Raw genomic sequence first — 19,179 nt, forward strand, 5'->3', positions numbered from 1 at the left:
CGATGAGCTCCCCGTGATGTCACTTTGGCAGCAAGGAGAATACCGGGCTCAGGGCGAGTGAGAGAGTGGACCCCACTGCTTTGGCATTCCATGCAAAACAGTATGAGTCTTCTCTTTCCAACTAATGAGTTTCCATCTCACTTATGCTGGGGAAAATGTAAAAAGAAGGAAAGGGGGGGGAAAACAGGAAAAGGGGAGAAGGAAGGGAATAGAGCAAAGGGTATGAGAAAAAGAAACTAAAAAAAAAAAAAGGGAAGGGAAGGGAAGGGAAGGGAAGGGAAGGGAAGGGAAGGGAAGGGAAGGGAAGGGAAGGGAAGGGAAGGGAAGGGAAGGGAAGGGAAGGGAAGGGAAGGGAAGGGAAGGGAAGGGAAGGGAAGGGAAGGGAAGGGAAGGGAAGGGGTCCGAAAGAATAAAGGAAAACGGGAAAAGCGAAAAGGGGAAACAAGAACACCCGATCCGCGAGGGCTGCGCCAGGGCAGCGGAGCGCTCCGTGCCCGGCGGGGCGGGGCGGGGGCGGGGAGGGGCGGTCCCGCACGCAGGCGCACTGGGAGCCCGGGGCGCCCCACGCGGGCGCTCGCAGAGCCTCGGCGGCGCTGCCCGGCGCGGCAGCCAGAGGGGCCGGGAGCGGAGCCGGGAGCTGCAGCCGAGGCGCCGCGGGAGGAGGGCAGGAAGCCGCTTCGCCCCGCCGCTCGCCCCGCTGCCATGGGGTAGGGGGCGGCCCAGGAGCAGCGAGCGGAGCCGCCGGGCTGCGGGGCCGGGCGGGTGCGAGCGGCGGCGGCGGCGGCAGGCGGAGAGATGATCGCGGAGTTGTTGAGCGGCGCCCTGGGGCTCGCCCTGTATCTCAACACCCTGGGCGCCGACTTCTGCTACGATGACAGGTAGGGGCGGAGGGTTCGGTGGGGGCTCCCCGTCCGCGCCCCGTCCACCTCCGCTCTCCGGGTGCTCTGACAGCTCCCGTGCGGGCTCGCTCCCCTCCAGCCCTTCCCCGCTTTCTCTCGGCGGGTCCTGGGCTGATGCCATGTGCGCGGTGTCCCCGGGGGGACGCGGGGTTCGCAGCCGGGATGCTCCCGCGGGAGGGGACTGGTCCCCGCCTGCTCCCAAAGTACCTGCCGAAAGGCGCCGGGAGAGATTCCGGATTGTGCCTTTTCCCAGTGGCTTAATCCGACGGCAATTAAAACAGATGCCTAATGAAAAGGTATTAGGGAGAGCGGCACGCTTGGCTAAACTTATGAACCGTCCTGGGGTGTTTCATGCTCCGTTGGAATTAAACCATCCAAAAAGCGAGCGCGGATTGACTTTGACAGCTTTTCCTCGGTGTCTCCTGGGTGCGGGGACGGGGGGGTGCGAGCCCGGGTCGCAGGATCATAGAATCATAGGATGGTTTGGGTTGGACGGGACAAAGATCATCCAGTTCCAACCGCCCCGCCCTGGGCAGGAACATCCCACTGGATCCGGCTGCCCGAGTCCCTCTGGGTGCGGGTCCCTTGCTTCGTGGCTTCACAGCCCACTCTCCGCGCTGCTGTCAAGCGGGGCTTGGTGCCTTGGAGCTTTTTGTTTGAGGAGACACGGTGAGGTGGGATAGAGGATGTGCCTGAGCAGAGAAATGTTGCTGGATGAGCTGAACTTCCCGGCGCTCTGATGGGTCTGTTTGTGTCTTTGCCTTGGGAAATAACCTGCCTGTCCTGGAGTCAGTTACTCAACTTGGAATTTCCCCCTGCCTTATGCCGTATTAAAGGTGCACCTGCCGTGTTGAAGGATCTGTCACAGCTTCCAGACTAAAACACCTCCCTCCCTCCTTCCCTTTTTTAAAGCTTCGTGCTATTAAACCCATTATACTCGAAGTAAATGCCAAGTGCTAGTCCTGGTCCAGGTCTCCGGCTGGGAACAGTCTCGGCTGCAGAATGTGGCGATTCAGGCTTTGGTCCGTCAGGTCATTTACATGCAAGCCTTGTGAAGCAGTTGAGTGTTTTTAGGCTTCTGTGAGCCTTCCAATTATTTTTTTTTTTTAAATCTATTTTAACATTTCAAAACTTTATTCACAAACAGTAAAGGAAAAAAAATTCTGCTGTTATCCTGCAATGCAAGCTCTGAATTGGATCAATAGCAAGCAGCGAATGTTTTGACACACTGACAGTATTTTAAAACCGCTTGTTATAGTCAAGAACTGCTGGAGTTGTGGAGTATTTATGTAATCCTAAATAACATATGTTGCAATATTTAGGGAAAACTGGGTTGTCTGAGGACATGCTAATAACCCTGTCCTGCAGGCCAGTTCAAATTGGCTGGGCATAGAAAGCAGTTTGAAGGACTACCTGATGTTTTTGGTGTGGAGGTCAAGGTTAGTTGTGATCTTGCCCGAGTGTACTTTAATGCAGTTAGAAAATAGTGATATTTGAGTGTCATCTTGGAAAGGGTGGAAAAGATAATCACATGCTTGCTTTGCTAGTATTAATCCCAGACTATTTAAAGGTGTTCTAGAACACTGCTTTGTTTATGTCTTTACCATCTAACTAAAGGACTGCTCATCATTTTAACTGAGATTTAGGCATTTACTGAAAGCCAGTCAATGGCATTTCTGTACGCAAGGTCATCTAATTAGGATGTTTTTCAACTGCAGCACTGGAAGGGGCAAGGCAGAAATGGCTGTTGCGTGCTAGTAATTGTTGAGCTTGAAAGGGTTATCTATTCAAAGAGGCAGGCTCTCAGACCCAAAGTATTCTTTTAACTGTAATCACAGAATCTTGCTGCCCGGCAGGAGCTGGCTTGAAACATAACACTAGAAAAGGAGGTCGATGCTGGAGCTGCAGGACACAGCCCTCCATGTGGGAGATGGATCATGCTACTAACTTTAAGTGAATCAAGATTGTGCATTTAAGTTGTGAACCTGCAATGTTTTGTTTCAGGAGGACAGCATATTGCCATAGCTTTTTCTGCTTCCTTTGCCATTATATTGAAATTACATCAGACTGTTCTCTTTTTAATATAGTGATCAAGCTTACTATATAAAGGGTGTGTGTAATTGCTTTCTGTATTTTTTTTTTATGTAGGTTGGTTAAGATTAAGTGGCGTCGTAAAAACTTCTTATAGCAAAATCAATTTCCCAATGGTAAAACTTAATATTTTAGCGGCTGCACGGCACCAAACCAAAGACTGTATGGACAGTAATGTAACAAACTTGCTTGTAGTCTGGGCTTTATGACTCTGTATCAAAGGATTCGATATTTTATTTCCCACCATTCACCCAATTAAACTGAAATTGAATGAATTTACAGCCTAAGGAAGTTGAGTAAGCAAATGTGTAAGTTCTTACTTTTTGTTATTAGTCTGCCCAACTTGTTTCTTTCAGGCTGGACAAATAGTCTGCACAAACATGTGATCTTTTTGATCAATTGACTTATTGATTACTCGGAATGAAAGTGACAGCCTCTAAACCCCAAGGCCAGTGTAAAGAAGAAACATTGCTTTTTTTTCTCTAGTCCTAGAAAACATGAGCTTTTGTCACCCTGCTATTGTAATTATCACAAATAGCTGGCATGTTTCTTAATTACATGTGTAGATTATTAGGGGTGGAATTTTTTTTGAACTCAAAACATCCTTGTTCATCTACGAGCAAATATAATAATTTTTTTTCATTCTTTTAGCTTTTGTTTTATTTGAGGCTGGATACAGCATGCAGTCACCTGAACGAAGAGATGAATGTGCAAAGAGAGGGGGAAGTATTTAGATGTTGCCTGAATGCCACAGTGAATTCACAATGCTTGTTTATAAAAGTTTAGTTTTTGCTGAGCAATATCATCTTGGAACCGATAACAAGGGGTAGGGAGAAATGCAGTCGCCATTTCAACAGACGTATTGAAGGTCTTGCTTGTTGCACTGTGTTAAATCCAGCTTCTTGCCCTAGTAAGAGGGACTAATCTCTGCACATGCAGTTCCTGTTTCATGGTAATATCTACCAGTGTTACAGGAGGGAAACCCATTGCTGCAATTAGGCTTACACACCCGTGTAATTGTTTTTCCCTCCTATTTAAGCCTCTCCAAAAGTCAGCAATTTGACCAGTGGGTGCCTTCCATTGAAGTTGTAGTCCTTCATGTGACCTGTGCTAAATAGAACAGGTCATTGTTGGTTTATAGCTGTGTGTGGAAGATTTAGTGCTCTGTGTATCCGAGATCATGCATTGCTAGAGGGAACACGTCAAATGGAACTTATTCATTGAGGTGTTCCTTCCTACACCCAAACGTCAGAAGAAAAGCAGATTTTAAGGAGAGTGTTAGTAGGAATCTTTAACCTTGAGTGATATATTTTCTTTGTGGCACATTGGCAAAAATTGGTGCTCTAGAAAATGCATACAGATTTGTTTGTTTCTGTGTAGAACTCTTCCATGAGATTTGGTAGCACGGACCAACTTTCTCTAGCTTGGGCTGCATTTTATTTAGCAGGCCTGAATGGGGCAGCCTTGCTGATGGCAGAAAATATCCAACAGTCTTGTTTCAAAGTTGCAGAGCAATATCGCAAACTGCTTTGAAGAAATCCTGATAAATGCCTTCATCCTGTAGTGTCAGCCTCGCATCATTTAAAAATAAAGCAAGCCCTTACACATTCGATAGTACCTCTTTTGGGCCTGCCAAATGAGATTTAATCTAGCAAGTGACCCAAATACATGCACTAGAAGAACAAGTGTAAGTACACTGGGGAAAATTACTTGCCATCTGTCTCATTGTTATGTGTGTGTATTTGATTATTAATTTACATATGTGATTTTTATGGCCCCTTTTTGCCATCCACTCTCAATTTTTCAGCTCCAAGTGCACCTTTCCAGTACCTTTCAGTATATCCAGTTTGCAGGTGGTTGCAATCTTCTGAATTCCAGCAGTGAAGCTGGTGATGGGGACACGTATGGACAAAGGGACTTATATATGTCTTCAAAGTGTTTTCCCTTTGTGCCTCCTGTGCTAATTTCAGACCACCATAGAGGTAATTTATATGTGACACAGGGACGTTAACATATTGATAAAGAACAACTTAATCTGCAGTTCCTGTACCTGAGTAACTAAGGCTACATAGTTTTGGGATATCAACCAAACAAACCATTGAGTGACTATCTAATATGATCCTGACATGATATTATATTGACATGATAGTCTTTAGATTTTAGAATGCTGAATATAGTCTAAAATATATTTGGATTTTGACTTAAAAAGCATTTCTGCATTTAAAATTTCTGTTGAATGAGATACTTTGATCAGAATCTTAGTTTCATGAAAATGGTGTTTTGGGTTTTTTTTGTTCTATTTTGTTGCATTGGAGATGCTGTAGTGTGGAGGTTTTTGGAAGTAAAAAAGAAATTATCTCCCCACGGGCTTTATTTTAAGATTCTTGTTGCATATATAACACCAACATAAACCAAGTCACTTTTGGTAGCTGGTTCAGAGAATAAATTTATGACTGTTAGCAGACGGAGAGTCTCCCTGAGTCACTGACGGGATGCGCCTCATCTGCAGGAAGTTCTTTCAGCATACAATGGAGTTACAAATTCAAATGATCCACTTTCTCCAGCATCTCCCATATGTATTCCAGCTGCACTTCTGAATCCTTTGTTTGCCAGAGTGAAAGTCGCTCAAAAGGCTTAGAAGTCTCTCATCTCAATTTGTTAACCATCTGATAGCTGCAAGAGTACTGAACTGGAGCTCCTTCGCTTCCTTCCCTCGTCTGGAAGTTTGCCATTCCCTCATTGTTGGCTACTAGGATTTTTTTTCTTTTTTTTTCTTTTTTTCTTTTTTTTTTTTTTTCTGTAAAGCTGACTGAGGCAATCTTTGCTGTTTGTTTAAGGAACTTCTTTCTTAAGTGGAAATATTCAATGCTGAAGCTGTAGATGCAAGCCTGCTGGCAACTTGTGGTGAAAGTTGCTCCAAATATACAGTTGGAGAGACAGACTCAATCTGAAGACAGAGATGCTTATTCTTACTTATGTAAAAGTGACTCTGTTGTTTGAGCCAATGTTTATGGTTAGATTTTCTCATTTTTATTTTTAAATATTTTATAGGCTTTACACAGCTTTTGGGTTAACTTTTGTTTTTTGAAAAAGAAACCTTTTTAAACTGTCCATTTCCTTGAATGTTTTTCTTTCATCCTTAGTTTTTATTCCAAATGGTTGTTTCAAAGCTGAAAGCTTTTATCTGGAGAACTGAATCTTATGCTGAAAGTTCTTTGTTCTATGGCACTTCAGCCTTCAGGTTTTTAAATTAGTTTTGGTATTTCTCTTAATTGTGGATGCCTGCTGTTGGCCTTTGAACTTCCTGTGCTTTCCCACTTGGGGTGACTCATAAACATTCCTTATCTTCCTTTAAAATGAGAGCTTGTTTTGTGGGCAGGTTATTTAAGTCAGGGTGGCAGCAGGATTTCATTTCACTTCTTCTAGATCAGGTGCTTAGGTTGTATTCCCACAGTCTCAGGATAGTCCTGTAGATTTGAGATATTTCTGTTGTTGTTGTTGTTTGCACAGACAGTCCTTCCCTGATAAGGAGAAGGTGTAGATCCTGTAATTTCTTTCCTGGTTTCACTCTTTGCAGAATTCCATACTAAAACATTTTTCCGTGAAGGTCAGCTGGCTGCTGAATGAAACTCGAAGAGCCGGAGGAAATTGGTTTTGGAGTCAGACCCTAAATATTACTTAATGTGTCGACTTTACTACTCAGTTTGCTACTTCAAGACAGTTGAAATATCTTGCAGATCTGTGAGTGGCTCATAATGGGCATCTCCAAAGGCAGTGGTGTGCACTTTGGCTTTATCTTTGGAGGGTGTTTCAGCCTAGCACAGGGTTGCCGTTGTTCATGTATGACAGCATACTGTGAAAAAAAAAAGACCAAACATGCTGAACCACTGGGGTGGCAGGTAGGGATCAAGTAATCTGTCAATCTCTTTTTCACTTTGAGGAAAAAGAAAGCCAGTGAATCAAACCATTTGAAGCTGATGAAACTTGGCCACCCAGTTTCTGTGACTGAGAATGACTAGTCGATGTGCTCTGATGCTCTGCCACCCCAGATGTTCCTGGCCTTGTTAAGCTTCGTGAGGGAGAAAAGTAAAAGTGCCTTCCTTGAATACTAATCCTTGCATTCCCTAGGACACTGTGAATTACTCTCTTAGTCTTCATTGTCCTGTTGTCTTCAGGAGGAGATTCCTCAAGAATAGTGTGAGGTTTCAAGTGGAGGCAAATAATACTCATTTACTGTCTTCATATCCCTTCTTTCCATCATCTCTTCCTCTTTTTAATTGCTGTTTGTTGTATTGGAAATATTGTTCTTTCGGAATATACTGCTTTGTCTTTTATGTATTAATTATTTAGATTTTTTTCAGTGGTTTATTCAAATGGCCCACATTCACGCTTCAAAAGCTGTTAAAAATCAGGGTAACCTCTAAAACACATGTAGATGTATATACCATCGCTGCAGTAAATATATATATTTTTTTTTGCTGTATGCCTAGAACTTGAGACCGAGTCTTTTTTGGCATCTGTCTTCCAGCAGAGAGCTGGGCAGGCTTGCTGTTAGTCTTCCACAAAGGCTTCTTAATTTATTTGAAGAGGTGACTGCGGACTGCCTCTGAGCACTTCCTTCTCTCCAGGAGTTAAGCACATTGGCCTTAGCAGTGCTCCCGGTCCCAGCTGGCCCAGGAAGCCTGAGACTGGCAGGTAATTGAATGAGGATTTTCCACATGATGGTACAGACCATTACTGCTAGATGACTGGACTGGTCTGTGGCATCCCCTATTATTCACTGACCTGTCAGTAGACCAAAAACACCCTGTTCTGACCTCTGACCTGTGGTTCGAGGCAGAACAGTTTTTTTCTGAATTTAGCATCCTGTTTCCAAGATGAGTTTTTCTGAACTTAGGACTACTCTATGCTATTTTGCTAATGAGAGAATTGTATGATTTTTAACTCCTATATGTTTTATTCAGCTAATCCAGTATTAGTTGAGAGGAACAACAGAGTAATTGGTAGCAGAACTATTGCTGTAAATTCTCTGCCAGTGCCTGGATGGTGTTTTCATGCAGCTTGGTAATTTGTGTACTTAAATCCTAAAAAAGGACTTGAACTCCTGAAACAGGGTCACAATTCAGTGACCAAAATTGTCATGGAAACAAACTCACTCAGCAGCAGCTTAACCCATTCCTAGATCTTTGTTCTACCTCGCCTTCCCACCTCTGTGGCTTTTTGCATATGACAATTAATAACTGATGCTGGGCCCAGGACACCGGCTCCAGCATGCCACTTCTCCATCCTCGCTGTAGAATGACCTGCACCCCATGCCCGTCTGGTAGGAAACCAATCTTTGAACCGTCTCAAAAGACATAAATAAAAGGTAGATATGTGCAAGTGTTTGTCTGCAGTCCCAACTTAGAGATAGCATTTCATTTCCATTCGTAGCATTTCCACTTGCTTGGTTATCTACTCCGAGTGAGTGTGACTTTGTTTTTTAATTGCTTTTCTGAGACTTTTCTTTCCCTTTGGTGCAGGGGAATGTAATGTTGAATGTTGAAGGGAGTTAAACGTCTCTCTTTGAATCAGACGCTTTTCTTCAGGAGGCAGTGGCTGGCTAAGTGAGTAGCCTCAGCAGCATCCTGTTTATCAGGAGTGGCTTTACAGCATCCAACCTCTGACTTCGATGCAGGAATGTTTCTCAGTGGCTGCTGTTTAAAATAGCTCTTAGCTTTTCTTCAGTACGCTGTTGAAGCTGGTAATGATTGTTTACTTTTGTTTTAAAAAACCCAGCATGTATAAGTTCTGGTGTATGAGTAGAGCACTAAGAAATGATCTTCCACTGAAAATAATCTCCTTAAGTTGATGTTTTCAGAGGTTTCAATGGGACAGAATTACATAGTGGAGGAAGAAAAAGCCTAGAGCAGTAGATTATATGCATTATAAAGATTTTCAAGAGATAGCACTGGTACCCAGAAGATAACCTGTCTGTACGCAGGAGTCAGCCAAGCACCTCATTGTGGAGTATCACAGTTAAAATCAAGCTTCAGAATCCCCCACCCAGTGCCAAAGTGTTTTTAGCAAAGAGCCCCTTGATAGGGCTTCATCCAGATTCCAGCAGGACTTGAAAGACTTCACAAGGAGCAAAGCACCTGTGTAAAAAAGATCAGTGTGCTGAAGTGGCCTCTAGTAGGTAGGCAGAGGTGGTCTGCACCTGCCGTCACTTAGAGTCTAAATATTCACAGTGTATTTGGTCTCTATTTTACCCATGAGTCGCCAGGTGATTCCTGTCCCTGCCTTCCAACTCAGGATGTTTCCCTGAGGTGTGTGTTAACATATTCAGGGTTCAAGCCACTGTAAGCGAGGACGCGAGTTGTTCAATTTAAATTCTTAATATATCCATGTGTGTATATTTGACAGCCTTTTAGTAGTCATATTCAAATGAAAGATGCAGTTCAGTGGATTATAAAGTAATAGGTCAGTATCTTGGAAGCAGCATAAGGAAAACTAGAATTCCTAATCCAGAATAACTTTATTTTCTGCAAATGACTAATTAGTTCCGGGTCTCTAACATGAAACCTTCTAGTGGGAGTTCATTTTGAAAATCATCTTCTTCTAGGGCTTTTGACTTTGGTGTCTTGTGTGTATGTTGTTTGGTTCCATCATTTCCAGAGTGTTTTTGGTGGTGGGCTGTTGAGAGGACACAGGAGGGTCTTGCCGCCCCGTGTACCGGACAGCACATGACTGAAAAGTTTGCTTTTTAAAGCACACAGTGCCTGTGCTTTTATAGGCTGTTTAGTATTGTGTGGTTTCTCTTCTGCAGGCTGCTCCTGTCAGTGCTTTTAGCCTTTGTGAAGTTCTGTAGCACTACGGTAACATAGGAATGTTATTTTTTTTACAGCCTGACAACATTCCTGAGTTGGGATCAGTTATATTTGGCTAGGTCCTTTGTTTAAGAGGACTTGTACTGGATTACTTTGAGATAAGGATAAGGTCCAGATAGAAATTCAGATGAGATGCTTGCAGTTACTTCTGGCCGCTACGAGTAGCTTTTCTAACCCAAATAACACTGGAGATTTTTCTTACTGAAGTGGTAGAAGCCCACGCTGCCTTGAGTGTGACTCTGTGGGTGTAAAAATGCTCTTGTAGCTGTTATTCTGTAGGTAATAAGCCTTCTGGTATATACTCTTTTTTTTCATACCTCATACATTTTTTAAAAATAGGTTTTTTTTTCGTTTCAAATAAAAATACATTTGAAGGAATGCAGTGCCTTGCCGTATCCTCTTATTTCCAACAGTTACGTGGAGATGAAGGTGCTGTCATGCATTTTGTTGTACTTAATACTGTATTTATTTGATTTGACTGCTTAGTGTGGCTACAGAGTTGATTGTTTTAATTATTTTAATAACAAGATAAAGAAGAAATTAGTCTCAGAAGTGAAGCAGTATCTTAAGCAGTATCTTATTTTGTGTGTTATACATCGGCCTGCTGGATACCACTAAAATAAGAAAAAATATTTATACCTTGGATTAAGCCTCTCTCTGTTGGCTTCGCCGTCCTTGTTGGTGCCAGAATTTCTTTGATGAATCACCTTAGGCTACTCTGTGAAATAATTAATGAAATTTCATTTAGAAGTTTGGTTTGTGGTTCCCTAGTAAGGTCACTGTCGTTCTGCCATCCTTTCTTTGGCCTTACATGCCTCTTCCCAATGCCCATGCCAAAAAGAAACACTGTACGGATCCTGGGAAGATATTTCTAGGTATGGTATTCATCTAGCTATGTATTCATTTCAGTAAATCTTGCATTATAACAAGAATTTCCTTATAATAAATCTGCTGAAACTTCACTGTGTATGCTGAATTTTCTTCAATTTCACTTGTACCTGAGGTAACTTTTCAATATTGTTTGTTTATTTTCAGGAGGAAAAGGAGGATTGGTCTTGTGAAATGAATGCTAGTTGCAGAAGAAAGGTGTCTCTTTTAATTAGTTATTTGTAATTAATCTTCTGATCCTTTACATTTTTATAATTAAAGCAGAAGAAAACTTAGGCTTTTTAAAAACACTTTGATCTGAATTAAGGTTCCAGTGCCAAAAAAAAAAAAAAATCATTTAAATGCTGCATGGCTGTATAAATGAAGCTCGCTGGAAGAAAAAGTGCTAAGAGAATGATGAAAAGTCATCAAATAAAAAGAAGAGGAAAACAATTTTGTGTGTTGCAGCTTTCACTTTGTACCACAAACAGTTCTTTCTAGCTTCTTTGTAACACCATTTTACTTGAATAAATTTTCTATTTGTGTGAAAAGACATAGCTGTATGTTCTATTCCATTTCACAGTACATTACTCATGTCTTGTATGTAAATGACTTGGCTTGTTAAAAATGTTAGTTTTTCTCTTTAATAAACATCATGCTTCTGGAGAGTTCTCAAGATGCACTTTTTTTAGAAGACAAAAGACTTAAGTATGGGGAAAGTTCACAAAGAGAATGGTTCCTCGTGTTGTTGGCCTTGTGCTAAAAAAGCAAAATTCAAGCTGCGTTATCCCAGAGTACAGTCTACCCTGCTGTTTGCTGCCAGACATGTTCATGCTCTTCCTGGGCTTTGAAACGATAGCAGACATCAGCTCTGCATAGCTTCAGCTAGTGTTATGGAGATGGTTGTGGTAATGTGGCTTGTGGAGTATCGCTGGCAGGTGGAGCCTGAGATGAAAGCCTTCCCCATCAAATGGCTGTGTCTGGATGTGCCCCGAGCTACCGTGCAAGTCATTACATCTCATTCTGCTTCTGCTTCCTTTTTCCCTGTTCCTGTTCTTAATGTGATTGCGAGATTTTGGCAGCTGAAATCACATCATTAGTAGGGCTGTTGCACTGCTTGGTTCAGTGTGGCTCGAGCCTTGATATTGGCATCTGGCTATGTTAAAATGATACCTCGGGCTTAGAGAAGTTTAATGGAAGTTTATATGCTTTCCACTTTCCATAGAATTGCTAGATGCTGTTTAGCCAGAGCAGATTGGCCATAGTTTCTCTTGAGTATGATCTGCTGTTGTATTGTACCTTTTTTAATTAAAAGTCTCACTAACTGTGTTTTGATTAATGTTGAATGAGTAGGTTTGTATGCCTTCAAAATGAATTAATCTCATTTGTGATGGGCTTGGGTATTGGAGGTGACTGACTGATACAGGGTTAACACCAAAAGGAAGGATTAAATGTTCAGGGAGCAAGATGTTAGTTGGTCCTCTGGAATTTAGAGCCTGCTTTTAGCACTTGACAGAGAAAATAATGTTTTATTATTAAATTATTAATATTATTAAAAAAAATTGATATTTGTAACCAAACAAAACTGATTTGCTGAGATAAAGTAAACCTGTGAGAGATTTTGCAGGAAACTGTTCTCCTCTAGGGGACAGTCAGCTCTTTCTTTATTTTTTTCTAAATGTTCCAATTTCAATCAACGTGCACCGTCCTTTCTGAAAATAATTAAAGGCCACCTCATTTCAGTCTGGGATCGTGTCTGGTGAAGTGAGGAAAGGATCCTGCAAAGAAGAAAGGCCTTAAAGAATATTGGCTTTCACTTGATTGTGTGCTGCATACCTAATCTGCTGGTTGGTAATACTGATAAGTATTAATATGTGGTACTTGGCTCTTGAAAAATGATAAAAATATTGACTGTGTAGGAATACCTGTAGCAATTTCTCCATCTGACACTGAGATATGGGCTCAACCTACTGTAATTCTGAGCTGTTGACTTGATGTGTATGGAAATAGGCTAGTTTTACAGGAGAAGAGAGGGTTTGCTGCTCTTATGTGCAGCTACAGATTTCTGTGCTCCTTGGGGATAGTGCTAGAGAAAGGGTCTTGTCTAAGCAGGAAAATTGGATAGTACAGGTCTGCAGGTACGATGATAATAAGTATGATATGTATATCTTGAAAGGCTCTCATACAGCGGCTTGAAGCAAGGTATCACCCTGTTATGCAGTTTCCAGAAATCACATGCTGTGTGTGATGTTTAAATCTACTAACTTGGCTGAGTGCTTGCCTTGTTCTGAACATCTTGCAGACTGAAATTTGTAGATTTTGTTGAGGTTCCCTGTAGTAACTTATTACAGGGAAGGAGTTTCAGTTTATGCTTGCTTTATGCTAATTGTTAATGATGTAAAAAAGGGTGTGAGCTTATTTTACAGCAAAGAGGTTTAAATTTCAGTATCCTACTATTGAATCCTAATGTTATGGTATTGTTTTCTGAATAAGTAAAATTACTCTAAAGCTTGAAAACAAAGAACTGAGACACAGGTAAATGTCATTATGAAAAAGATTGCAGGATTCCAGGATAAAGAGTATCTTATTAATGCCTATGCCTCATTCTTTCTGTAAATATTTAACAAAAAAATCTAGATGACGTGGATGAGAATTCTCAGTAATGGGTGAAATTAAAATCAGTTTAGTGAAATTTTATTTCCTTCTGGTCTGATGTAATTTAAACAATTCTGCCTAAAATTATAAATTTCCCTGGATCTTAGCGTGGGGAAGGGCGTAGGGGCATCTGTTCATTGTGTAGAACAGCAGGAGTGATGGCAGAATGTTTTTGCTCGAACAAGGTCACTGAACATTTTCTTTTGCATACCTCTTTCAGGGTAAGAAATCGTGGGGAAACGTGTATAGAGCGTAGAAATGCAGATTTATGTAATCTGCTATAAGTGGCTGAAAAGAGAATGGAGAGTATTTGTTTTCCATCCTTATTTTTCATGGACTGAAATCCTGTAGGGATGTGAGGTAGCAGAGCACAATCCTGTTAAGGAAGAGCAGATATTGCGATAGTTCTTAGCTTCAACCTGAAATCATACCAGTTAGTTCTTTACCAAGAGTAAGTGAGCACACTTGTAGAATAATCTGCTGAAAGAAGACTCTTTATCAGGCTGTGTTTGGTATTGTAAAATGCAAAAGAACCCTGCTTGTAACAGGACAGTTGCATCTGGTAGACATATTTAATTGCACATGTGATAACAGACATAATTTTTCATCTTATCTATATTTGCAGTGCTATCTTATGTCTGCACCAGCAATGCAGGTCATGGACGGAGTGCAGGGATGGACCCTGCAATCAGTGAATCTTCCAACAGAGTGATAAAATTAGTATCAAATTATGCCCTCAGGAATTTATTACCTTGTAAATATTGTAAGCAGTATGGTAATCATAAAAAGCAAGTTGTTTTTTTGTATTCAAAGAGTCCTTGTTTCTTTAGTCATTGTTCTAAATTTCGGCAGGAGCTCTTTGTACAGCAGTAACTTACAAAGTTTTACGTCCTGCAGCAAAGAATCTCTGACTCTGCAACTTTTGGGTATCTTTCTTTTTTCTGCTGAAGATTAGAAGTTAGGCACTTGGGTCACCTTAAACTACCCGTGCTGAATAAAACTTAAGTGAGGAAACAAATACTGAGATTGTTTCAGCTGTTGCTTCAGGAACTGACTAAAACTTGATTTAATTGAATTCAGTTTAGATTGGTTGAATATTGCTATTGTTGTAATTAAAGAAAGAAAACTGCAGCTAACTAATCCGGTTTTCTGTATGTCTCTTGTACCTGCCCAAAATTTATTTGTTTTTGAGGTACAAATTAACAAGTGAACTCTCCTAAGCAAAGTCGGTGCTTGTGCAGAGATGATTATGCATTAACTGTTTCGTGCTTATTGGAATGGAAAAAATGAGCAGATCAGAGAGGATGAATAGCCTGCTTAGTAATAGCTAAGGAGTACAAATAAGATCTAATAATCTGCCTTAGTGCTGGTCTGTTTATTGTGTCCTAACTTAGCTAAGGTCAAAATGAAAGCAAATAATTTTGTAGGTCCTACATGCCAGTAAGGGATAAAATAGCAATGTATGCCTTGGCTTTGCAGCTAAGACATCAGTTTCACAAACACTTGGACATGTGTTCAGCTTTTCAGATGTAAATAGTCCCATTAGATGAAATCTGGTCCAACTGGAGTCGATGGTGAAACCTGTGGCAATTTAAATAAGGCTTGAGTTTCATGAATGAATTCAGTGAGACTACTTGTGTACGTAAAGTTAAACACATGGTTAAATGTTTGCAGGATGAGGATATGAGAATAAGGGCCTGGTGCTGCAGCTTGAAGTCTACCCTGTCTTGCTGTTGCACGGGGAGGAGCCACAGTGAGGAAGTAGGTGAAACTTTTTGGCATAAACAAACAAAAAGCATATAAAATATCATAAATAGCTACAGTTTACAAAACACTTGGTTGGTCCTAAGTAATGAAGCAGTGAAAATGTTTGTGGGCTGTGCTTGTTCTTTTAATATATTTTTATTTTATATTTTTTGGCAAAAATGCACGTAAGAAATTAGTATCATTATTATGCTTCATTATTCAGACAAACTTAGGAGTTGGAGATGCCATCTTTAGGAAACGGAAGGTGAAATGGAATTTACAGGCCAGCCCCTTTGCCCCCCCCAGTCTGCTACTCGATCATAGAAGTCGTGCAATATTTGATAATTCTGTCAACTCCTGTAATCATCATGTATATTGACTACTTAATTTCATATCACATTTGGTAAAGAAACACTGTGGGTATTCCCAGAACTGTGATGTGTCTCACCATCTGAGGATCTCCCCTCCAGATGTTTCACTGGTTTGCAAATTTGATTTGGAGCTGCTTGTGCAGCAAAACACCTGTCACATACGCCAGCAGATCTCTGTTCCTCCTTTGTGCAGAACATCTTTGCAGAGCCTAGTTTCATGTTTCTTGGTGAGAAATATTATTTGAACGACTGCCCCCTTAATCCTTTGAGATTTAGATAAGTGCAATTTTCCAGGTTTTTGAGGGAGTCCTAATTTACATTTCAGAACACATACACACAACCAAGCAATTAGCATGAAGCCCTATGGCAGCCTGACAGTGCTTTGTGCCTATGGAAACAGTTACACAATAGTGCATGTGCAGATAATGTTATCGGGTCCCCTTTGTGCATGCTCACCCGCTCTACCTGGAGCATACTAAAAAGCTGCAGCAGCCTAATTCTTATTTAAAGTCAACCTGCCCTGTTGTACAATGAGCTTGCAGAAAGGAAGAAACATTGAGGCATTTAGAAAAGAATAGCTACTCTTCCTTCTTTTAAATTACTTCATTTGAGGATGCTGTTGCAGCTCTCTTTGCCTCTTTGCATGGCTTTAAATGCCTGTGATAGGAGGGACGTGATCAACCCCAGTGAGGTCGTATTGAGGCTGCAACCTTTCCTTTGTCTTCGCTTTCTCTCCTTACAGGCAGGTGCAGACCCTTGTCTCTTCTCCACATTGGAGATTAATATTGCCTGTGTTTCTGGAGAATGGAGAAGAACATATCAGCTTTATTATCCTCCTGATCATGCAGTTCAATTGCTGTTGAGAGTAAACATGTAAGACTTAGTGTAGTGAGCAAGTAGGGAAAAAAGTAAAGCAGTAAGACAATAGGAAGGTCAGCACTGGTACAAAGCTGTTCAGATATTATGTGCATAGGTGTCTAGGGCAAATATTTTCTCGCTTCTCACTCAGTGTTTGTAGTTATTAAGGTTTGAGATGTTTTTGTTTCCACCTGATAAGATGCTGATGCAGTTTCCTTCACTTCAGTTACATTATCACACTGTATGGAGTGGTACCTTAGGGTGCTTTTGGGAGCACTTGATTTTTTCTACCCTAGGGAGTGTTGTACTGAAAGGTATGACGAACAATGCATGGAGAAGAGGCAGCAGTGTATGCGGAATGGTCCCGTATGTTAGACTGTTGTGGTTGGAGGTATGAGAGCCATCTAGATGTTACAGTGACAGTGAGGGTAAGTCTGGAGGAATGGGAAGGCAAAACAAGAAGGCAGAAGAGAAAAAGGGTGAAACAAGATATAGTCCTTGGTAGGCTGTTAGTCTTGTAGGATGCAGAAGATCCAAACGTAGTACACAAACTGGGAGAAAAATTGCTCTTATTGTGTGAATGCTGTTACTACACTTGCTGAGAGAGACATTAGCCCTAGATTTTGGTAGTCTCAACTGTTTCTGTTGTAGTGAGCCAGGCTGGGTCAAACTGCTTGAGCCAAGGATGCTTGCCTCATGGAAGGAAATCTAAAACTGATCACACCATCAGCCTGACCAACACGACTGAACAATCAAGGATGAGCAATCAATACTGATAGTCTGGTCAGAGTGTACCAGGGAAGCTTGTCCAGAAGGGGTGCCTCTCTGTGGATTTTACTTCTGCCTTTCAGGAGTTTTCAGCTTGCTTTTCTAACCTGTTCTCTCCCCATCTCCCTGGGTGGTTTTATTCTGTTTCCTATAATGGAAAGCTAATAAGACATATGCAGAATACAGATGTTGGAAACAAAGTAGGAAAATTGAGCAATGGCTTAGTTAATAGAGTTAGGCCCATTCAAGGAGAAACACACAATGTGGGCTAAAAAAAAAAAAAATGAGAAATTGTGTGAGAAAGGAAGATGGATAAAACAATGTAGCTGAAGACAGAGGCTTAGCTGTTGCTGTGCAAAAACTAGATGGCTGCAGAAGCTATGACTTTATGACTGCCTTGTTTGGCTATTCCTTATGATAAGTCCTAGTTTGGGACAGACTGTGACGATGTGAAGCGCTGCTGCTTTCAGTTGGTCCTTGCCAAGGCTGCTGTGTGGCTAATGAAGCACTACATTTTAACCTCGTCTTGGCAATAGCAGTTTGGATGGAAGGCCAAACTGAATTGTCAGCAGAGACAATACTATTTTTAGGGCTATGTACATGAAGAAATAGTTGATGATAAAAATCTATAGGAACTCTTGGAAAGTGGCACTGTGCCTTGTGCTTTGAATACTTTGAAGCAGTTTTCAAATCCCTCTCTGCATGAGAATTGACTGAATTTCAAATACGGCATTGCACAGCATGTGGCATTCATTTATTATCCCATTATTAGATTAAATGTTATGAATTAAATAAGTATTCTTTTGCCTGTGTTTGCTTAGGTTATTGTTATAAAACAAATATACAACTTTAATACTAGGTAAATAGGCTCTTCTCTTTCTTTTTGAACTTCATCTTCTTTCCTACTATGTCTACCTTAAAGGACAAAGGAAAACTTAATTTTTACATTAAAGAAGTGATTTGTAAAGACACATTATATTCCCAGGCTTCCAAGACTTGTGGTTTGAAACTGGAAATGTAGCCACAACTAATGTATTCCGAGATCAGCTCAATGTGGAGTTTCACTGAAATGTTCAGTGGATGCTCTCAAGAATGTTGAATGAAGCTTTAAAAGATTTCCTGCATTTCCTTACATATTGCCTAACTTTTGATGCTGGCACGAGATTGATAGAAATGCGCTATGTAATTAGACTGCTATCAATTTATCATGAAAGGTAGAGTAGCGGTAGTTCCCCATGCCCCCACTTGCTAGTTCATATATCTCCCTCTCTGATCCTAAACCAGAAAGAAAATGCGCTGAGACTTTCATATTAGCATTTTTTTTTTATATACCATTTTCTTAGACAGGAGGAATGCTTCAGAAGTGCTAATGGCTATGGCTTGTGTTCACCTTTAGCTAATAGGGCATTTCTTATAATACATTTGTACTCTGCGTGGTGAGATCCAGGCTTTGTGCATAGTGGCAGAACTGGTCTGCAACAGCGTGGTAATGACCTGCCCCACACAGATGAGCCTATAATGCTGACAGAGAAAATTGCTTCGTGCTTTGGCAGTACTTTGCTCACCACAGCTATTGGTCAAGGTGGTATTATAAAGCATATTCAAATAGTAGGCTCATAAGAGCAATATTCAGAAGGCAATAAGAACTCCTCTTACTTATCAAAGTGAAAGTATTGTGAGCATTCAGGAACGCTAATGCTTTTCGTAGTGTGATTTCATCACTTGCTTGGATGTATTGTTAACTGTCTTAAGTCCACGTGGCAATAATATTCTGGTTTTAAAGGAATTTAATTGGAGTTTTGGAGATCCTTCAAATCTGAGGGAGAACTGAAATCTCTGTCCCACTTAACAGAGGATTAAAAGCAGGAAATGGTCCAGGGTAAGGACTGACATATGGGCAGCACATACTTTTGAATTCCTCTGAGGTCTAAATATATTCAGAGTCTGAGCTGAAACATCATTGTATTTTTGCCTCAATATTGGTCTGAGTTACTCGGATTCAGGTGTTTCTGCCGAATACTAGAGTTGTGACTGTCTTCAGGGCTGATGTAGTCA

General features: G+C 41.1%; 1 protein-coding gene across 1 annotated transcript in view; it reads left to right on the forward strand.

The window, feature by feature from the left end:
* Nucleotides 1-562: 562 nt before the first annotated feature.
* TMTC2 (transmembrane O-mannosyltransferase targeting cadherins 2) overlaps nucleotides 563-19,179 on the forward strand; it is a 251,537-nt gene continuing 232,920 nt past the window's right edge. Inside the window, exon 1 of the mRNA XM_054079749.1 lies at nucleotides 563-878. Coding sequence (XP_053935724.1) covers nucleotides 796-878 — 83 coding nt within the window. The 5' untranslated portion in view covers nucleotides 563-795. The remainder of the gene's footprint in view (nucleotides 879-19,179) is intronic.

This window comes from Cuculus canorus, chromosome 1, assembly GCF_017976375.1.
Source record: "Cuculus canorus isolate bCucCan1 chromosome 1, bCucCan1.pri, whole genome shotgun sequence".
NCBI classification, from domain to species: domain Eukaryota; kingdom Metazoa; phylum Chordata; class Aves; order Cuculiformes; family Cuculidae; genus Cuculus; species Cuculus canorus.